Source organism: Aspergillus novofumigatus (genome assembly GCF_002847465.1).
Source record: "Aspergillus novofumigatus IBT 16806 chromosome Unknown P174scaffold_10, whole genome shotgun sequence".
NCBI lineage: Eukaryota > Fungi > Ascomycota > Eurotiomycetes > Eurotiales > Aspergillaceae > Aspergillus > Aspergillus novofumigatus.
The window spans coordinates 402,177-420,813 of record NW_020194283.1 but is presented as its reverse complement, the minus strand read 5'-3'; the positions used below and the strand labels follow the sequence as shown (position 1 = coordinate 420,813).

Below are 18,637 nucleotides of genomic sequence, written 5' to 3'. Positions count from 1 at the left end.
GAAATAATGTCATTAGAAGGAATCCTGCAAGAGCACCAGGTTCGATGATTGCTCATCACCTTAGGTTCGGAGATGCAGCGACAGAAGGTTTTGCATAAATCTACCATCCATATGTAAGAGCATCTCAACCATTCTTTCCCCATAAATGGCCGCTCACGGTCGATAAGGACACTTGTGGAATGTCACCATGGTCGGAATGGCAGGAAGGCCACATTCCAGTCAAGATGTCATCGATTGGTCAAGCAGGTTTCAGTCGTCTACCAGCCTTTCAGACTGACCAGCTTCGGGGAAATACCCACTAGGTTAAGCTCTGTTAATAGTGAAAACTATCGGCATTATTCAGTCGTTCTGTTTTGGGTCAGCCCACCCTTGCATGGGCTAATTCAATAATAATGTCCGTAATATCATAGCTCTGGAATGGATATAGCTTCGCAAGCAGACCATCAATTTCCATGCTGACTGGGTGATCTATCAAGAGCCCGCAGATCATCGTCCAACAGACTCAGCCTACTGTAGCTTTGGGCGCGACGGGAACGGTAGCTGTCGTTCTCCAGGAGCCGCTGCAGTTGACTGGTCGCCCGACTCGGAGTAAATTGTCCTTGACGACTCTGTCAAGCTCATAGAGAGTAGAGAGCACAGTCAGAAGATTTGGAGAGGACTCCATCGAGCTAGACCCACAAAATAGAAAGGCCGTCTTTTTGGAGGAAAAAGCGCTCTAGCTCGTTACATAGTCATGGCGAATGCTTGATCTGCGCGATCCATCAGTAAGCATAACATAAAGGTTCAAGGTTGAGTCGACAGCTAGATAAAGCAGTAAAATATGGGTTAGTTCACAACAGCCTAGTCTGATCGTCCATAGTGACCTGGCCAACATTGGATAGGACGGCCTCTAAGGGGCATAAACCTATGTGGTGCTCAGAAATATATCTCCCTCCGAGAAAGCTCAGTAATCCTATAACAATATTTTGATTCAGACGTAGGAAGAGAGCAGAGTTTTAGACAACGTTCGTATTTGGATCAAAAAATGAATCCACGTAGATCCAAGTGCCTCATAGAATCATTGGCTTTCCCTGGAGCAGCATTATGAACTGAAAGGTTTCGGCTTGGGAGTTTGGGATATTCATGATCACGTGACCAATCCTTCTTGGCAACGTCTCTTTCAGCAACGCATGCGACCGTGTTTTCTCGTTCCCGTCAGAGAATGACGACGCTGTCGACACGACGAGAGCACCCGAAAATTAAAGGCGCTCCCGACTATGACGATCCCACATACTGGGACGTCAAATTTGCGACTGGAAAAGATGTCGGGGAATGGCTGAATTCGGGTGAAATCCTAATCGAGACTACCCTGTCCGAATTGGAGCATCGTCCTCAATCCCATGCCATCCCGCGTGCTTTGCACCTCGGTCCAGGAATCTCCAAACTGGGGGTCAAATTATGCGAGGCCTTTGTTAAGCGGAATTGGCCCGGAAGCCGCATTGTGGTGAGTCCTCTTCTTTGGTAGACTTTTGGAGAATTGCTCTAATTTTCCACTGTCTCTGCTAGAATGCGGATTTCTCAGCGGAAGCTGTCCGCCTCGGCCGGGAGCTTGAGAGCGGCAAGAACGCAGACCAGGCAATGCATTGGCTTCAGATTGACCTGAGATCGTGGAGCGATGTTGCCAAGTTGGCAAGCTACGCGCCTTTTGATGTGGTCGTCGATAAAAGCACGAGCGATGCCATTGCGACGTCGCCATCTGTCACCCTCTCAACTAAATCCGATACATCATCGATTTGTCCGATCATAAGCGAGATCGTGAAGGAGACTGGAGAACTCAGGCTGTCTCCAGTGGAGCTGTTGGCTTTGCACCTTGTCCCGCTGACCCAGAAGGGCAGTACCTGGGTTGCGCTCTCATATTCAAACATTCGCTTTGACAACCTCCGTTATGCTGGGATGTATTGGACCGTTGTGTCTCGCACATCTACAAGAGCACCACAAGGCCCGACGTCGTCATTTGTGCACACCCCTGAAGTCTTTCATTGGGCCTATGTCCTCCGGCGGAATTAAGCCATAAAACTGCCTTTGCTGACTGTGTCCAGCGACGGACCCCAACCAGTGCATGCAACTAGCATTTGCTACGGCTACGCAAATCCAACACAGACAGACCGCTCAGTAGGACTCAATCAATTCACGCGCAAAGTGATTTACATCAGCTATAGTGGTTTCAGCATCAAAAGTTTCGAGGCGTCACAACCCCAAGAGACGTCAGAAATCCGTATAAGCATTGAAGTAAGTATTGCTGCGCTACTGTCTGGCCAAGACATTGGCCAATTCTTCGATCTCGTCCGGTCCCAGAAGACCCAACTTCTCTCGTCTTGTTGGTGCCTTTGGATCAAAGAAAGGCTTCTCTGCCAGGGCGGTCACCCTTGTGCCATGCCGCGGCTCTATTCCCTCGTAATCCCAGCTGGCGTTGTGGATGGTGATCCTTGTACAATCAGTTATCGAACGCCGTACATGGCAGGAAGCATATTCGTAACTTACCTGTTATCCCACAAAGCACTTGTCTTTGGTGTCCACTTGAACCGAACTTGGATGTCAATGTTTTTTTCGTAGACATCGCACAGATATCCAAGGATAACATCACTTTCTGCCTTGTCTAGGCCTACAATACGATCTGTCATGGCTCGGTTCACCCAAAGAGTCTTCCACCCGGTTGCAGGGTGAACTCGGACAAGAGGATGCTCTCGCTCAACATATATGGGCCCCTTTTCCGGATGCTTGCGGTCCAAATAGGGGTGGGCCGAGCGATAAATGGCTGTCTTGCCGTCGATAAATTGACGGAACGATGGTGATAACTTCTCGTAAGCAGCGTAACCGCTTGCCCATAGCGTGTCCCCTCCAGTGCTCGGCACCGTATCATTGTGAAGATGGGTGACACCCGCTGGCTGTCGCTCATGCACAAGATCTGTATGCCAGCGGGAAGCGCCCCCAGGCCGGCGGAATGCAGCCGGGGTTTCCGCTGCCTGCAGGGCCGGCCACAATACGGTCACACCGGGCACTCCAGGAACCTGTGGTACTTGCGGCTGAACAAGGATTAGTCCAGTGCCCTAGTAACTTGCCAGAGAAGATGCAACGACATACATGGATCTCAACTTCACCGAACCATTCGCCCAGCTCCTTCTGCTGCTGTGGGGAGATATCTTGGTCTCGGAAGAAGACAACGCTCCTTTCCGCAATCAGGAGGCCCAACTCGTCTTTTTGCTTGTCGTTAAGATCTTTGAGTTGCAACCCCACGATCTCGGTCCCGATGTGCTTGGTGAGGTGAATGACCTCCTTCGCTGCCGACAGCAGAGCCTTCTTCTCGGGATCGGCGCGGGATCCCGGGTCAATGTGAGGGCGCTCATAGTTCCGGATGTTGTAGACATCATCTACGTAGAGAGGGCGAGCAGGCCGGTACGGATACCCGGCTGATAGATCGATGCCGGCCTTTTCGAGTCTTTCGCGAGCGTTGGGAGGGAGAGGAAGAGTCTCCTTTCTGGGCTCTGCGACGTCGACAATGCGGGGATCAATTGCAGCAGGAGCCATGGTGCTAGTCTTTGATGAGCGTAACAACCTTGAGAATGGACAGTTTCTGGTGCAAGACTGTGCCGATTCTAGTTTAATTATACGTCACCGAATCATCCCCGCTTTAGTTGATCAGCAAGTGCATGTGTGGGCAATTCTGTGTATGCGATCACATCATCACCATCACCCATTACGCCTTCCACACCATGTATCATATGGGGTCAACTGCGATATTTGACACGCTCCTGGCCCTGTCTTCCCCTCACTTGTCTTATCATCTTGCTTTATCTTCCCGAGCCCCTCAGATTGCATGAGTCTCGACCGTCATGCGGACAAAATCCGAGTATCCTCATTCAGGGATATGATTGCGTCGAGATGAGTGGATTTCAAAGCAACACAACTATCAGCCTATGGACGGAATAGGCTTGACTTGCACGGCAATATGCTTCCGAGTCGTAGGAATTCCACTTTTTTGTTGGAGTCTATGCACAATCGTTATCTGCATCGCCAATGGTGCAATTCGAGAACGGATCGCCTGCCATTGCTTAGATGGCACTCTTAAGATTTCCTGTCGAGGCCTCGCAGTCGGAGCAATATTGAAGCACGATCAATACAATGACTCGCCGTCAAATCCATCACGTGGCCGTGATCGGCGCAGGAATCAGCGGCGTTGTGTCCGCCGGGCATCTGCTCGCTGCTGGAATTGAGGTTACGGTGTTTGAGAGGAACCATAGCGCAGGTGGAGTCTGGTACGCATTGTTGTAAACTTCCTGTTCCTGCCTTTCTGACGGGACATTGCAGGTTGTACGATGAGCGCAAGCCCCTTGAACCCGCCTATCCGTCTGTGCAACCGTCCCGCGCTGAACAATATGCGGAAACATCAGATGTTAGGGATAAGTGTGTCCTGGAACATGCGCCTCCCGGGTAGGTTTAACTTATACTTGTCATAGGATATTGGTTAACCTTGAGTAGTCCATGCTACGAAGGGCTCAGGAACAATGTCCCGACACCCTTGATGCGCACAAAGCTCAACGCCTGGCCAAGTGACACACCTGATTTTGTGAGTCACGTTGTCATGAAAGAATACATTCAAGATACGTCAAGGAAAGCCGGCGTTGACGGTGTTACTATCTATGGCGCGAGAGTGAAAACGCTGCGCAAGCAGGACGGCGGATGGGAGGTCACTTGGTCTACTCTTCGTGAAGATGCGAGAAGCGAAGTCGTGCAAGAGCAGGAGAACAGAAACGTACGAGCTATCATATTTGACTGCTTTGTGGACTGAGCTGAGTGCTGCAGATATTTGACGCAGTCATCGTCGCCTCTGGCCACTATCACGCGCCACGAATTCCCGACATTCCTGGTTTACCGGAATCGAAGGCACTATGGCCGTCTCGGATCCTTCATTCAAAAGGATACAGAAGGCCCGACGGATTTGGAAACAAGGTGAGCTTGCCGGGGTTACGTGGTTACATGGAAATCCCAAAGATACTAAGATTTTATAGAGCATCCTCCTTATCGGCGGTGGCGTATCCTCGACAGACATTGCTCGCGAGATCGGCCCAATCGCCAAAAGCGTATATCAAAGCACCCGCAACGGTGAATTTGACCTGGCTGCTTCCGTACTTCCTGAAAATGGAGTGAGAATCAGCGAAATTGCCAGATTTGAGTTGCAAAGCGACAAGACACTACTGGAAGATGAGCACTTACCCTTGATTGTCCACCTCAAATCAGGTCAGAGGCTATGCGGTATTCACGCCATAATTATCTGCACCGGCTACCACATTACTCTGCCCTTTCTTCAAGACTATCACGACGATGAGACCTCTCCCGCGGATGCGAATGAAACAGTCCTTGTGACGGACGGTACACAGGTGCATAACCTCCACAAGGACATTTTCTACATTCCCGACCCGACATTGGTGTTCGTAGGCGTTCCGTACTACACAGCAACATTCACGTTGTTTGAGTTTCAAGCCGTCGCTGTGGCAGCCTTCTTCTCTGGGATTGCCCAGCTGCCGCCCACTGAGGAGATGAGGGCGGAATATCTTGCTCGCATCAAGGCGAAGGGGAGTGGACGGGGATTCCACTCACTCAGGAACGTGGAGGAGCACTACGTAGCAGATATCTTGGAGTGGGTGAACAAGGCTCGGGCTTCTCACGGACTAGCAGCCATTGAGGGACACACTAAGACATGGTTGGAGGCGAAGGAAGCCCAGAAAGAGCGACTGAAACAGCTTTTTGGGAGAGAAGCGAGGAGAGATAGTGGGGTGGGCGAGCTCCCGGTATTGGAGATGTGTAGCTGAGTCGCGAGATGGTACGAAAATAGACTGTATCTAGACAATTGATGCCGGTCGCTTCCCTGAGTCTAGGGGGCTTTCTCCAAAGTCTGCCGTAAACTTATCTATTGGCGGAGGACATATACATCAAGTGCGATATCGACCAACCCCACCTTGTGCCTACTTTCCTGTACCCCACATGTACGTAGTTCGATCTAAGAAGCGATCTGCATTGATATGGCTGGCACATCATCCAACAATCCTATGACGAGCTTTGAACCGGTTACTCGCCATTACAACGAGTCAGTCAGCGGCAGCCGTGGGGACTTCTCCTTGACATGACCACTCTCGATAGATCTATCCTTATCGCAACTCAAATGGCGTAAGCTCTACCGGCAATGAGGAATCCCCCTAGCTACAATGTCCCACCATGGCGAGCCAGTAAAATCAAGATAGAAACAAGCTCAGTGGCAGCCGACTCGGTTTAAGGAAACGTCGGTTCTCAACGAGTGCCAGAGCCTGTTCAGTGACAGTGCCCATTAAGAATGCGCTGATTCCTTAAACACAGATAGAAGAACCATATCTCCTCCTAGCAGGAGTCACACAGACTGCTCTACAGACATTTTACATTATGGCACCCTCACCGGCAGTCATCGACGAAAGAGTCATCGCCGACAATCTACAGAAAACCCCGAAGCGGAAATGGCTCAGTTACATCTGGGACACATTGGACAAGTCTCCCGAAGAGCGCAAGCTGCTGTTCAAGCTGGACACCGCGATATTGACATTTGCTTCCCTTGGTAGTACATCAACCATGAATCACGTACTTACGCTGACGGTAGATGCAAGGGTATTTCATCAAGTATCTCGATCAAATCAACATCAATAATGCGTTTGTCTCTGGGATGTACGTCTGCCTTACCCACATTGATGTCAATCGTTGACAGAATACAGGAAAGAAGACCTTAGCATGTATGGCAACGAGCTCAACTACATGCAGACCTGCTGGACGGTCGGCTACGTGATTGGCGAGATACCCAGCAATCTGCTCCTGACGCGTATCCGGCCCAGATACTGGATTCCGGCGATGGAGGTATCAGCAATTTTCTTCTAGACTTGGACTGCTAGATGCTAACTCTGGCAGCTACTATGGACGGTTCTAACGTTCGCAATGGCGCGATGCAACTCCCCGACTCAATTCTATGTCCTGCGCTTTTTTATCGGTACGTGATTTCCCGTGGTTAGTGGGATGGGTGATAGTGACGGCAACAGGCCTCGCAGAAAGCACATTCTACCCCGGCATGCAGTACATCATCGGCTCGTGGTACCGCAAAGACGAGCTCGCGAAGCGGTCATGTATTTTCCACACGAGTAGTGGGATCGCGAGCATGTTTTCTGGATACCTGATGGCAGGCGTGTATCATCTTGGTGGGAGGGGAGGGTTCAAGGGGTGGCAGTGGTATGTTACGACTGCAATTCATCCTGTGAGTCAAGCTGATGTTCTAGGTTGTTTATAATTGACGGGGTCATTTCGCTCCCGGTTGCGCTGAGCGGGTTCTTTATTCTGCCTGATGTGCCGGAGATTTCGAACCCGTGGTATTTGTCCAGGGAGGTAGGTTGGGTTGCTGTCGCGCGGGCTTGCAACTGCTGATGTGCGCAGGAAGTTTCGCTTTCACAGAAGCGAATGCAGCTTGAAGGACGGAAGAATAGAGGGCCTCTGACGAGGAAGAAGTTGAAGAGGATATTCTCGTCGTGGCATATCTATCTCCTGACTCTGCTGTATCTGTACGTTACATTCACTGGGTCTCAATGACACTGACAGCTGACGCGGCCAGGTGTTTCAACAATGGTGCTGCAGGATCCCAGCCTATATTCCAACAGTAAGTACAGTGCAGCTATTACCTCAACGGGTACATATATTGATCAAAAACAGATACCTCAAACACTCGACCGACCCCAAATACTCCGTCGGCCAGATTAACGCCTACCCGACTACCACCGGGGCAGTTCAAGTCGTAACTACTCTAATCTACGCTTGTAAGCAGCTTCCTTCTCTCGCTCCCATACCGTCTGACAAAATAGGGACATCCGACTCCATCCTCGGCGGCAAACGCTGGCCGCCCGTCATCTTCGGCGCTGTAAGCCCCGCTCACCCACCCCAGCTCATCTCAATCTAACGATCCAGTTAATCAACATCATCTCATACACCTCTCTCGCTGTATGGAACATCCCCACCGGGTGGAAATGGACCTGCTACATCATCGCCGGAGCAGGGCACGGCCTAAGCGGGCTTTTAATGGCGTGCGTCCTCCCCTTTTTGGTATCCGTATCACAAACTAAAAGGCAATAGATGGGCCCATGAGATCTGTGCTGAGGATAATGAGGAACGGGCGTTGGTGGTGGGTAGCATGAATGAAATTGCGTATGTGTTTCAGGCGTGGTTGCCGCAGGTTGTTTGGCGGCAGGTTGAGGCGCCGGAGTATCGGAAAGGGTTTGTTACGGTGACGGTTTTGTCGGCTATACTCATTCTAGCGACGTTTGTGACGGTTGGGTTGGAGAACAGGGAGAGGTGAGTGGTTCTTGGGATAGGGATGAATTGTGCTAATTTGTTGTAGGGCTAAGAAGTTATCTGGGACTACGGAGCCTGAGAGTGAGGACAGTTTACCGGGTGTAGATTCGGAGGATGGAGGTGTGGTTAAGGTGTAGCTGGACTAAGCGAATGGTATTAAGAGAGAGGATTGGATATGGGAAGTATATAGAGTGAATGATGTGAATGATGTCTCCACTGTTGTATGAAATCTATTGAGGCAAAGCGTCTATAGACGCCGGAAATGCAGAGTACAATAGCCCACCACAAGTATCAATCGTCAGTCAGTATCACAACACCATCTGCCAGGTGACTCTCTTCCCCTTGACCATCACCAATAACCCCACAGGCAAGAACTAGGGTGTCCACCAGACTCAACCCCCCAAGCAGTCTCAGCGGCTATTGAGCATACAGCTGCAGAATCCATTTTTAAGTTCATTATCCTCCACCGGATAATCGATCTGAGACTGCACCTTTTCCCGCGCACTGGAGACCTCTTCCGTAAGTTTGATATCAGTTTCACCAGGAACATCCATCAACTTCGTGTATAGAACTCGTAGGAGAGTGTCGGTGGATCCCCTGAAGCGAGTGTATTCCTCAAACGACATAAATGTACTCAGTTCGGTTATCGAGCACCGGGCTGCTCCAGACTCCGCCTCTGGGCAGACCTCCTGGTACCGCTGCAAGCGCTCGCGTTTAGTTAGCTCCTCAAATTCCTTCTTGGAGTCGAGGTATGCCTGCTTCTCGTTTTATTTGTACTCGTTTATAAGCTGGATGGGGGTAGAGCGGAGCTCATCGCGGACCAAAAGCGTTGAGACGAATGGATTCCGCAGACCGAGACCGCCCAATTGTTCCGGGAAGAAGAAGAAGAACGCGTCTGGGATTTCGGAGACGCCGAAACGTTCCTCGATCATGTGCCGAAGGTGCTCCGTGACTGTTGAAGCGCGACCATCGGTGTTGAAGAGCGTGTTCTGCACCTTTTCGTAAGTGGCAAGGATGAGATCGACATGGTCACGTCCGAAGCAAAAGGCCGGCTGGCCGAAATCGCTAGTGAAGAAGCGGCCGATGCAGCTGTTCCAGGTGCGGATCCAGGATATGACGCTCTCACAACAGTCAAGCTGCTGCCTCAATTGCTGCACATGCGCGTCCACTTGCGCCTGGTCGATCACCCAGTTACCAGAGTCGGGATCAAGCACGAGCAATCCAATGGTGACGGGCCCTTTGGGTAGTCGAGCAGCAATGCTGACGTCTCTGGACTCGGCGAGGTAGACTGAACCGGTTTTCGCCAGCTTGAACTCCAGGCCGGTAACTTGGGCGTATCGTTGCATGGCCTCCCATGCCTGTGCGCATTTGGCTGGATCACCACACAACCACAAGTCGTCGTGCATTCGGTAGAGCAACATCCCGGATTCGCGGTTGACTGTCATATCCATGAAGAAGAGGACAAGCTCGCCCATGAGCTTCGCCATTGCGCCGGCCAGAGGCACGCCGCGTTGCCGCATGCGAGGGCCGGCCGGGGTCCGACCATCGCAGGCCTCATCCATGTTCAGCAGCGCGTGAAGGTACGTACTTTGTGAAGAAATCGATCCACTCTTCGGTAAAGCCGACAAATCTCAAAATCGCAAAGAGGATGCTGTGCGGAAGACCGGTTCCGTACCATTTCATATCGGACTGAATAACAGCTGCCTCACCGTGCAGATGCTGGTGGAGGAGAGTCTCTGTCGCAATCGTGCGCAGTATCCGCTGCTTGATGGTTTTGGTGGATCCGGTCTTTTGCGCCGGCCTTGCACCAGCGTCTTCATGGTCGCCTGCCTCATCATATGTAGGACCGTTCTCAAAGAGTGACGTGCCTGAGCCGGGCAAGTGTGCGAGGAAGTACGTGGACTCGTACTCCCATTTGCGTAGGTTGTCCACGCTGTTAACTCTGCACGGGCGGGGATCGAGATAGTAACGACGGCGGAGAATGTCCCGTTCGGTTTTCTGCGGACGAGCAGAGAATTTCCAGACTTTGTAACGTGTAATAACATACTTCAACAGGTGCTTGAGTGCGCTGCAGAACTTGAGCACGATGAACTCGGCGAAGATGGTCTCCAGGACGTCCTCGTCTACCCAGACGCGGTATTTTGCCGTTGGTTTGCTGACGCGGTAGGACTGGAATGCCCTTTTCGCCGGTGTGCCAGTCCCAGTTCTTCAAGTCTGTGTAGCGCATATTCAGAACATCTGCGATCTCGGTCATAGCGACCTCGTTGTCCAGGAAGTCTTTGAGCATGGCTCGCTTCCCGTCACTCAGTAACTCCCGAGTCAGCAGGCCTTTAATGCAATTGGACAACGAAATCGGGTTGAATAGTTCCTCAGCTGTCCAAATTGTTTCGCATCTGTCCTTAACAAGGCTCCGGAGTTTGCTCAGCGCACGCTTCCCTTCATCCCCGAGGAAGAGGTCTTCAAGGAAGGTATGGATCCTCTGTTCGTTGGTCTCACGTGGCTCGAAAACGACCGCTTCAAACTGGTCGCATAGCTGCTGAAGACGTTGCTTTTGACGTTCTTCCACAACCAGAAAATCTTCGTCGTCAGAATCATCCTTGGCTTTGGGGTTGCTTGTACCGCTTGAAGGAATCATCCGCTCGGTTAGTAAGCGCGCATAGAGATCGGCAAGACTCAATTTGCGACTGTGGGCATCCCATCTTGAGATCAATGTCTCTTCAAACCCCTCTAGCATCTTCGATGGAATTGACGAGTCGTATCTGGCTTGATCAAGCCATCGTTCGATATGACCGGTTGTAACATCCTTAGAGGCGCCGGGATAGAGCTCCTTGGTGCCAGCCAGGAGATGTGTCAATCTGCCAAACCGATCGTCATAGGCAGCAGATACCTTGAGGATCTCAGATTTACGCGACTGATAGGTGTTGCGCAGCTTCTCCAACTCGCGGATCTTGCTGAGAGTCAGCGATCGAATTGTCTGCGAGAGGGCGGCGTTGGACGCCATGACAAAGGTGAGCGAGGAGATGATGATAGAGTTGAAGCCATTGTGAACAGAGATTTCAACTGCCTTAAGTAGAGTCTGGAGACTGGTGAACGAATCACTCTGGGTGTTTTGGGGCCCGTCTGCCTTGTTTGTATGCCCCCTGAGGCTCTGGCAGATAAGCTACTGCTAGATAGAGTCTAGAGAGAGTCGAGAGAGCGGCTACAAGGCACAATGTCACGTGAGTATGCCTGACAAGTTCATCACATGACTCACCCACATTTAACTATCAATATCAAAACAAAACCACTGACTCAAATCTCAACTGACACACTTCGCTGTCTCAGCCCGATTAGCGCTCTGTCATGATCAGCCTCCCTCAACTGCCGCGGGGCAAACTAACCAATTGACTTACTGATACTGATAGGTCAAGGTGGTCCGTTGCTGCATCCAATCAATTGATCGCTGCGTTGTCAGTGACGGCATCTTGTCGATCACCGTGACACTCGCCACCTCCACGGTCCCATCATCGTCGACAATAACTGATAACTGCCTCGGTTGCTTTATCAAGATATTAAACACATACAGTCTCCTTGCGTCGAATTCGTCATCGATGTGGTGTCAGGATGTGTGCACTTATTGCGTATAAAACCTGGCCGTTGTTTGGAAAGAGGACAAGGCCAAGTATGATGTCAGTCAGAAAAGCAAAAAGACCACGATCGAGCGATGGAAGGACCAACGAGGAAGCCTTGATGAGAAGATTGACCGCCGTCAAATCAACGAAGCGCATATACATTGCGTCGCACTCATAGTGACCAGGGCAGCACACCACCATACGTACTGGGATGATGATGGTGGCTGTTATGCGATCATCGTTTTGACGTCACATCCCATACAGATTGTCTATATAGTTATCGCACAATCTGTTCATCATGAAATGAAGTTCTCATTCTTGCCTATTACCAAGTCAACAAAAACAATCATATCCAATCAAACCCTCTATCTCATCCAGTAAAGAACAACATGCCTCTCTTCCACCGCAATTCAGTATCCGGCTCCTCCTCCTCAGCCCGTAGCATCGAGGAACCCAACCAGCGCAGCCACGGGTTATTCGGTGGTCGTAACTCGCATTCAAGCCACTCCTCTCGCCGTTCCTCGGGTAGCTACTCGAGCGGACACACCCAACGTCGCGGTCTGCTCGGCCGACACCATGAAGACCCGTCCATCGCAGCAGCCAAGGAGCAGGTCCTCCGCGCCGAGTCGGCAGAGCAAGCGGCCGATCGGGCTCTGAGGGAATCCCGGATGGCGGTGCGCGAAGCCAGGGACCATGTGAAACGACTGGAGCACGAGGCGGCAGAAGAGTAAGTCCTTGCTGGCTGTGTATGCCCGTATGCGACCACTAAGTAGCTTTGATAGGGCGCGACTGGCCAAGCATAAGCAGCATCAGGCCAAGTCCATCTCGAAGAGAGCTAAGCCTCTTGGACGTAAGTCTGACTCTGGATTGTTGTCCATGCCAATGCCGCTAACGAGAACAGGCCATGTCTGATTAAACGCCGGTCATCGGTCATCTACTAACTGATGGGAGGATAGGTCATTTTGTCTTGTTCAAGCAATGTACTATACCATACTTGGTTTCATAATCTGTATTTGTAGCATAATGTATAACGACTCATGATTCATCCTTCCTATTCCTCCTGCGAAACACACAGTAGATCAAGCATTGAAGTACTTGAGATAATCAAACTTCCCAAGCGGCACTCCCTTACTTCTCAAGATGGCATACGCAATGTTCAAATGGAAAAAGAAATTCGGCAGCCCAAAGCGGTTCACGTACGACTCCCCGGTGAAGGTCGACTCATACGAGCCCAATTTCACATGGAACTCGGTGTGATCTTTGCCCTCGAAGAGCTTGGGATCAACCGCCTTGATCACCTCGATGGTCCGGTTGATGCGATCGTAGAGCTCCTCAAAGGTTTTCTCGTTGTCTTCCATAGACACGTTTTCGGTGCCGGCGAGTCGGGCGACGGAGTTCTTGGAAGTGTTGCTGACGGATTGCACTTGGAAGCTCAGAGGCAGCATGTTTGGGTAAAGACGGGCCTCGACGAACTCGGAGAGGGGGATGTTGTTTTCTTTGGCGTATTCTTCGGCCTTTTTGAGGAGGAGAGTAAGGGTTTCCAGGCCCTTGAGGTAGGTGGGGACGGTGTAGGTGTAGAGAGAGGAGGTCATTTTGATTGAGTTTTTAGTGGAAGAAGTAGTAATTGTGTTTATGGTCTTTGTTGGTGTTGTTCTTTCGCTATCTAAATGATGGACCTCTTGCTCATTTATACTTCATCCTGAATGCTCACCAACATGATCAACATCCCAGCCCCGCCATGGATACGAGTCGAATGTTCTCAATCCATCCGAATTACAAAGCAATAGAGTTTCCAGTGAAGCCTAGAATAACATGATTTGTAATGTTAATTGCTAGATGCAGAAATGCGTAGATGTCTCAACGTTCGTATTGCTGATCAAAGCGACCTACACGTGTCTTATTCAGCTGGATCATTGAAAAGGACACGTTGAAGAAAGGAGTCAAAGGACGGCCCGTGCTAGCCGGAGGTCAAGTACAGAGTTGCACAGCTTCGTATCTAATGCATATATTATATTCATGTGCTGTCTGAAACGTTATTGTGACATTGTGAGTATCAGGTATGCTTTTATTTCGACATTTCATCGGCTCCACCATGTTGGATAACAGATTCCAGTAAGCCATGAGTCCCTGACTATCAAGGATTAGCCAGGGACCCCTGGCGCGCAAAGACACTAGTGGCCGCTAAACTATATATCTTCCGGTCTTGCCCTATTCCTTGATGCCCATCGAGGTGACAGAAACCTGGAATGTTCATAAATCCTCGTACTTCTAGCCTGTTCAACCCAAAACCAAGCCAGATGTATTACTAATTTTAAAAGTTATAAAGTTGTGGATACTCCCCTCACCAGCCACAGGTGGGAGAGTCACTACTAACTGGGTAGATGATAGCCCAGTAATCAATAGCTGGACAAGGGCATGACAGATTGGTGTAGTTCAGCACTCCCAGCCATCAAACCATTAGACCAAAAAGGCGTCCAGGCGACCATTCTAGCATCGTAGGAATGATAGAGCATATTATACTTGACAAGGCCCCCCTACGACATCAGGGAGGCTGACAGCTGAGGCCCTCTGCCCGGAAGATGTTCAAGAGCCTATCACCCTCCTAAGTGATTGCTTGTCTCCCACACCACCGTCAGCTTTTAGTTGAAAACCGGGCCACCACGAGGAGGTAGCTGATCGGATTAACAAGGCCACGCCCTAGTCAGGCAGAGTACTGCGCGCTATCCATGCTTATAGGAAATAGCGCTCACGTAGTTGCCTGAGGCCCCGAGTATCATATGCTAGGACTCATGATATAGGGTAAATGATATCACATGACGCTGTCATCCAATATCTCACCAATATACGTCACTGTGAGTCGCACATCCCCAGGATGATCCCCCGTCGTTCTCTTCTCTCTGCTCTCTTCTCAATATTCTCGACTGCTTGTTCGCCATCGTACGCTTCATCAATCAAGTGAATCCAACGCAACATCCATCGTCAAGAGCTTCTCAAACAGTCACCATGCAGTCCAGATTTAAGGAAAGACTCTCCTACCTAAGCAACCCACAAGAGCTCGAGCAGTTCATGACACGGAAGCTCGACCGCAGCACCAGCGCCCAGGAGCCCCCAAATCCCGAGGAGCCCGCAAAACAGCTTTGTCAAGAGCGCACCGCTCTCCACGACGCAGCGGAGTTTGGCTATCCCAACTTTGCTCTCACGTTCATCGAACATGGAGATGATATCAACGCTGTGGATGCAAAAGGACGCACTCCTCTCCATGTCGCTGTACAAGCAGGGCAGGAGGAGATGGTCCGCCTCCTCCTTGAGAAAGGTGCAGATGTCAACATCAAAGACAACGATGGACTCACTCCCCTCCATTTTTCTGTCATGCTGCGCTCAGTGACTTTGGCCCGCCTGCTTATGCAGGCTGAAGCAAACCCACGCACTGAGAATGCGCATGGGCACACCCCATTCTTCTTTGCTTGCTTGTTTGAGGAAAATGAGATTCTCGAGTGTTTTGCCGAGACGAGCCGTGGAAAAGTTGAAGCAGTGCCCTCGAGCACGCTTCGTGGATACCTGGTCAACATACGCCCTTGGGCCGAAATGAGATCTGTGTTGTGATGAGAGAATATGAGGAGCTGCAGTCGTCGTTAGACGAAGGCTCCGACCAGTTGAAACATGTGTTGACTTTGCAGTTACTGTATAGATTTCGCTTTCAGGATTTGGAGAGAAGATATTTGTTGCTTGTTAACTCGATTTGATACCCTTGATCCTGTCTGTTATGTTTGTGAATGTCTGGCTCAGTTGCCTCTCTGCGAAGAATATTATGGATATGGAGCTTACTCGATTGCTTAAGAGACATGGCTCATTTGTGTTGAGATACCCTTTGAAGAGCTGATTGATTGTGATCTGTGTCAGGTTTGTTCTAATGTCTCGACGATGAGAATGACTGATAGCAGTGCCGAAGATGTTACAAGAAATTTGAAGACAAATTGCAACCTACATGGATCTAACCCGTAGTTCAATTACCGCTTCAGATGACGAAGCAGTCATAAAAAGATAATAGGGTAATTTGTCAGCAGTGCACGCATAGACTTAATGATCATCCTGTAGGGCTTCCAGAATCACTAGTTCATTCTGGAGGAAGCCGGGATGGTCAAGCAGGAGATTCTCTATCGGGGAAATCAGCTGCTGCTTCATCTGCTCATGCTTTTCCTCGCCGGGAAACCAGACATTGCACAACATTTCGGCGAGTTCGTTGCTCCGACCAGACGAACTATTCTCGTCAAAAGAGTAAGAAGTACTGAGAGGATGGAGGGAAGTCCTTCCAAATCCGATGTCCGCCAGTATCTTCATGGCAGAGTGAAGGAGCAGGCCCTGATGGGCTGGTCCCGGTTTTGTGCCGCTCAATGGAGTACACACGGTGTTCATCAATTTCTGAACTTCGTTATATGGTGCAGCCTGGATCAAAATGACCCGCGGATTCGAGGAGGACTTGTCAACCACGCGGACGACTTCTAGCAAGAAACCGCGGAGATCGTCAACGTAATCGAGAATCGTTGCTGCAATGACGGCATCAAACTGGGCATCCGGGTATGGGAGATTGCTGAAAGGGGTAGCCAAAGTCTCCACGGTCTTGCTTCTTGTTGATGCCTTGTCAAAGAAGTCTGACAGGGTCAGAATGTGTGGCATATATCGAGAAAGAATGCGTCCATGGCTCACCTTCCAGCCCACCCCCAATATCCAGTACCCTTTGATGGCCCTCCAGCATAGAGGACAGCTTCATCCTCTGGTCACCTTTCAAGAATAGGTGGCCCTGCAGCCGTCTCCAAGCCGGCTCGTTACGCATTGACTTTCCCGGAAGGCCTTCGGGGAAAGCATACGGCCCCAGCAACGGGTGTGGCTCCGATTTCCTTCCAACGATCAAATAATGGGTCTCAGTCCGCGTATGCTTGGAGTCCTTGGGTATGTAGTTGAACATCTTCTCAACCTCAACTGCAAAACCAGCTTCGCGCAGTAAATTCAACCAAGCCGACTGGGAAAGGTACAGCTCAGACACCGGCCTCTCCATCCACGTCACTTTGGACCTCATACAATCCCAGACGGGGTCATGTACGCCCTTTCCTCCCACAAGGGCCGAGGAAGGCGTCACACCAAGTACAAGAATGCCATCCTCCTTCAACCACTCAGCGAACCGATACACCACTTTATGAGTATCGCTTGGTTGGATCTGAAAGAGCGAGTAGATTGCAAACACAGCGTCCATTTTGACCGGAGGAGTGTAGGTTCGCATATCGGCCGTCGAGAATGTCCCGTTCACTTGGCTGGCTGCAATTCTCACCATGTTCTCAGCAACGTCAATCCCGTAGACGGTGTGACCGGCGGATGCGAGCGCTGCAGCGACCGGTTTGCCGGTTCCGCAACCCACGTCGAGGACATGGCTGCTGCGTGGAAGCTTGCTCACCACATGTTCGGTGATTTGGAGCAGCCCGGGACTATCGGCATAGGCGTCTTCATAACGCTCTCCAAGCGCGTTGAAAAGGGTTGCAGCGTCGACTTCCATGGCGGGCTTAATATTGCGCGGTCGGTAGTTTAATCGCTATGACCGTGGGGTATGTCGAGGTTTAGTACTGGGAGTGTGTTGACGTGGCATCTGCGAGGGGTTGGCATAAGGTGAGGCATCTTAGTGTAGACTGTGGCAATGGTTGGGCGACCTTGAAATGGCTCTCCTGCACGCTTGTTCTTAAGCATAATACATAGTCCAACCCGATATTCTGATTTGCTTGTGTGAGTGTGCTTTCGGACGACCAGTCTTGATATATCACAAAACACCGTGCATTTCACATAACAACCCCACTCCCACAACCTGCAGTGCCTCTGTTCGAAGCATACGATATCACATTGGAACCTATCCAGTGACCAAAGATTGAAGCATAAGGAGTTAGAAAGTATTCCTGTCTAAGCGAAGAAAACAGTTAGCGGTGTTGTCCTTCCTGCCACCGAACCCACAGATCCACCATCTGTAAGCCTTCAACGGTGAGGAATCCCGAGATAAGGTTGGCTGTGACCCAAATGCAATGGGCTCATCCGACAGATAGGGAGGATCTTTGACACTTTCTGGCTCGAAGTGACGTCAAGTGACGCAAGGCGTTGAGTACCGTGGCCGGGCACACTTGCAGGCATCCTCTACACCCTATCGGTAACCGTCCCTGTGGCCGCGACAACGTGTCTCAAATGTGTTGGAAGAAAGCCTGCTAGGGGTCAGTGTTGACATGCGGCAGAGGCCTTGCGTTTCCCCCGCCGTCAAAGGAACTAATCGTGCCCTTCATTGAGGCTGTCACCACGTTGCCCCTGAAGAACGACGCCAACGTCTTGGCCTCCCTGTCAAATGGGTTTTCGTTGGCTATCAAGTACCATACGTCCTCTATGGAGCACCCCAGGCGTGAAAACGGGGCAAATGATACATCTACAGCTGAGGCACAATTCCGCGGACACGGTGCGGCCAGTCTTGAAAGCCGACGTCGAGAGACTTGCTGAGATTAACAGGGCCAGGAACCTCGTCAGTAGTGCTATCGTTGGTAGTATGACCCGGACTGTTGCTGTCGCCGTGCTGCGTTGGCCTTCGGCCTGGTGGGCAAGATGCATCCGACCGAAGT

General features: G+C 50.7%; 8 protein-coding genes across 8 annotated transcripts; 4 read left to right on the top strand and 4 right to left on the bottom strand.

Annotated features, from left to right (window-relative positions):
• Window positions 1–1,201: 1,201 nt before the first annotated feature.
• On the top strand, window positions 1,202–2,046 carry P174DRAFT_378886 (uncharacterized protein; the record flags this gene model as incomplete). Its single annotated transcript, XM_024822873.1, has 2 exons — window positions 1,202–1,483; window positions 1,546–2,046. The coding sequence occupies 2 exons, from the start codon at window positions 1,202–1,204 to the stop codon at window positions 2,044–2,046; spliced, it is 783 nt and encodes a 260-aa protein (XP_024677881.1).
• Window positions 2,047–2,164: 118 nt separating this feature from the next.
• Window positions 2,165–3,643, bottom strand: P174DRAFT_470440 (TauD/TfdA dioxygenase family protein). The gene is made up of 3 exons (XM_024830589.1): window positions 3,121–3,643; window positions 2,521–3,062; window positions 2,165–2,464 (listed from the first exon to the last, which is right to left on the bottom strand). The coding sequence occupies exons 1-3, from the start codon at window positions 3,562–3,564 to the stop codon at window positions 2,284–2,286; spliced, it is 1,167 nt and encodes a 388-aa protein (XP_024677880.1). The 5' UTR covers window positions 3,565–3,643; the 3' UTR covers window positions 2,165–2,283.
• A 515-nt stretch (window positions 3,644–4,158) lies between these two features.
• On the top strand, window positions 4,159–5,846 carry P174DRAFT_378750 (putative FAD dependent oxidoreductase; the record flags this gene model as incomplete). The annotated part of the gene is made up of 5 exons (XM_024822859.1): window positions 4,159–4,292; window positions 4,345–4,467; window positions 4,516–4,789; window positions 4,840–4,986; window positions 5,046–5,846. The coding sequence occupies 5 exons, from the start codon at window positions 4,159–4,161 to the stop codon at window positions 5,844–5,846; spliced, it is 1,479 nt and encodes a 492-aa protein (XP_024677879.1).
• A 604-nt stretch (window positions 5,847–6,450) lies between these two features.
• P174DRAFT_396894 (putative MFS transporter Liz1/Seo1) lies at window positions 6,451–8,392 on the top strand (the record flags this gene model as incomplete). Its single annotated transcript, XM_024823761.1, has 12 exons — window positions 6,451–6,622; window positions 6,669–6,726; window positions 6,774–6,912; window positions 6,964–7,042; window positions 7,092–7,278; window positions 7,326–7,431; window positions 7,480–7,604; window positions 7,655–7,699; window positions 7,753–7,856; window positions 7,902–7,957; window positions 8,005–8,120; window positions 8,170–8,392. 12 exons carry the CDS (start codon window positions 6,451–6,453, stop codon window positions 8,390–8,392), a joined length of 1,410 nt encoding a protein of 469 aa, XP_024677878.1.
• A 207-nt stretch (window positions 8,393–8,599) lies between these two features.
• Window positions 8,600–11,531, bottom strand: P174DRAFT_454964 (uncharacterized protein). Its single transcript, XM_024829276.1, has 4 exons — window positions 10,436–11,531; window positions 9,973–10,386; window positions 9,210–9,941; window positions 8,600–9,143 (listed from the first exon to the last, which is right to left on the bottom strand). The coding sequence occupies exons 1-4, from the start codon at window positions 11,387–11,389 to the stop codon at window positions 8,799–8,801; spliced, it is 2,445 nt and encodes an 814-aa protein (XP_024677877.1). The 5' UTR covers window positions 11,390–11,531; the 3' UTR covers window positions 8,600–8,798.
• Window positions 11,532–12,294: 763 nt separating this feature from the next.
• On the top strand, window positions 12,295–13,019 carry P174DRAFT_55892 (uncharacterized protein). Its single transcript, XM_024832387.1, has 3 exons — window positions 12,295–12,726; window positions 12,782–12,849; window positions 12,901–13,019. Exons 1-3 carry the CDS (start codon window positions 12,389–12,391, stop codon window positions 12,909–12,911), a joined length of 417 nt encoding a protein of 138 aa, XP_024677876.1. The 5' UTR covers window positions 12,295–12,388; the 3' UTR covers window positions 12,912–13,019.
• P174DRAFT_445852 (DUF1993 domain-containing protein) lies at window positions 12,963–13,647 on the bottom strand. The gene has a single exon (XM_024828435.1). It carries the CDS (start codon window positions 13,589–13,591, stop codon window positions 13,079–13,081), a length of 513 nt encoding a protein of 170 aa, XP_024677875.1. The 5' UTR covers window positions 13,592–13,647; the 3' UTR covers window positions 12,963–13,078.
• Window positions 13,648–16,076: 2,429 nt separating this feature from the next.
• Window positions 16,077–17,544, bottom strand: P174DRAFT_470423 (uncharacterized protein; the record flags this gene model as incomplete). The annotated part of the gene is made up of 2 exons (XM_024830588.1): window positions 16,077–16,648; window positions 16,704–17,544. 2 exons carry the CDS (start codon window positions 17,542–17,544, stop codon window positions 16,077–16,079), a joined length of 1,413 nt encoding a protein of 470 aa, XP_024677874.1.
• Window positions 17,545–18,637: the final 1,093 nt, after the last annotated feature.

Coding starts and splice junctions, on each gene's coding strand:
- P174DRAFT_470440 (XM_024830589.1), bottom strand. CDS start 3,564: ATGGCTCCTGCTGCAATTGATCCCCGCATTGTCGACGTCGCAGAGCCC. Junction 3,063..3,120: donor TCGGTGAAGTTGAGATCCAT/GTATGTCGTTGC, acceptor ATCCTTGTTCAG/CCGCAAGTACCACAGGTTCC. Junction 2,465..2,520: donor AGTGCTTTGTGGGATAACAG/GTAAGTTACGAA, acceptor TGATTGTACAAG/GATCACCATCCACAACGCCA.
- P174DRAFT_454964 (XM_024829276.1), bottom strand. CDS start 11,389: ATGGCGTCCAACGCCGCCCTCTCGCAGACAATTCGATCGCTGACTCTC. Junction 10,387..10,435: donor GCACTCAAGCACCTGTTGAA/GTATGTTATTAC, acceptor GCTCGTCCGCAG/AAAACCGAACGGGACATTCT. Junction 9,942..9,972: donor TCGATTTCTTCACAAAGTAC/GTACCTTCACGC, acceptor AACATGGATGAG/GCCTGCGATGGTCGGACCCC.
- P174DRAFT_55892 (XM_024832387.1), top strand. CDS start 12,389: ATGCCTCTCTTCCACCGCAATTCAGTATCCGGCTCCTCCTCCTCAGCC. Junction 12,727..12,781: donor GAGCACGAGGCGGCAGAAGA/GTAAGTCCTTGC, acceptor TAGCTTTGATAG/GGCGCGACTGGCCAAGCATA.
- P174DRAFT_445852 (XM_024828435.1), bottom strand. CDS start 13,591: ATGACCTCCTCTCTCTACACCTACACCGTCCCCACCTACCTCAAGGGC.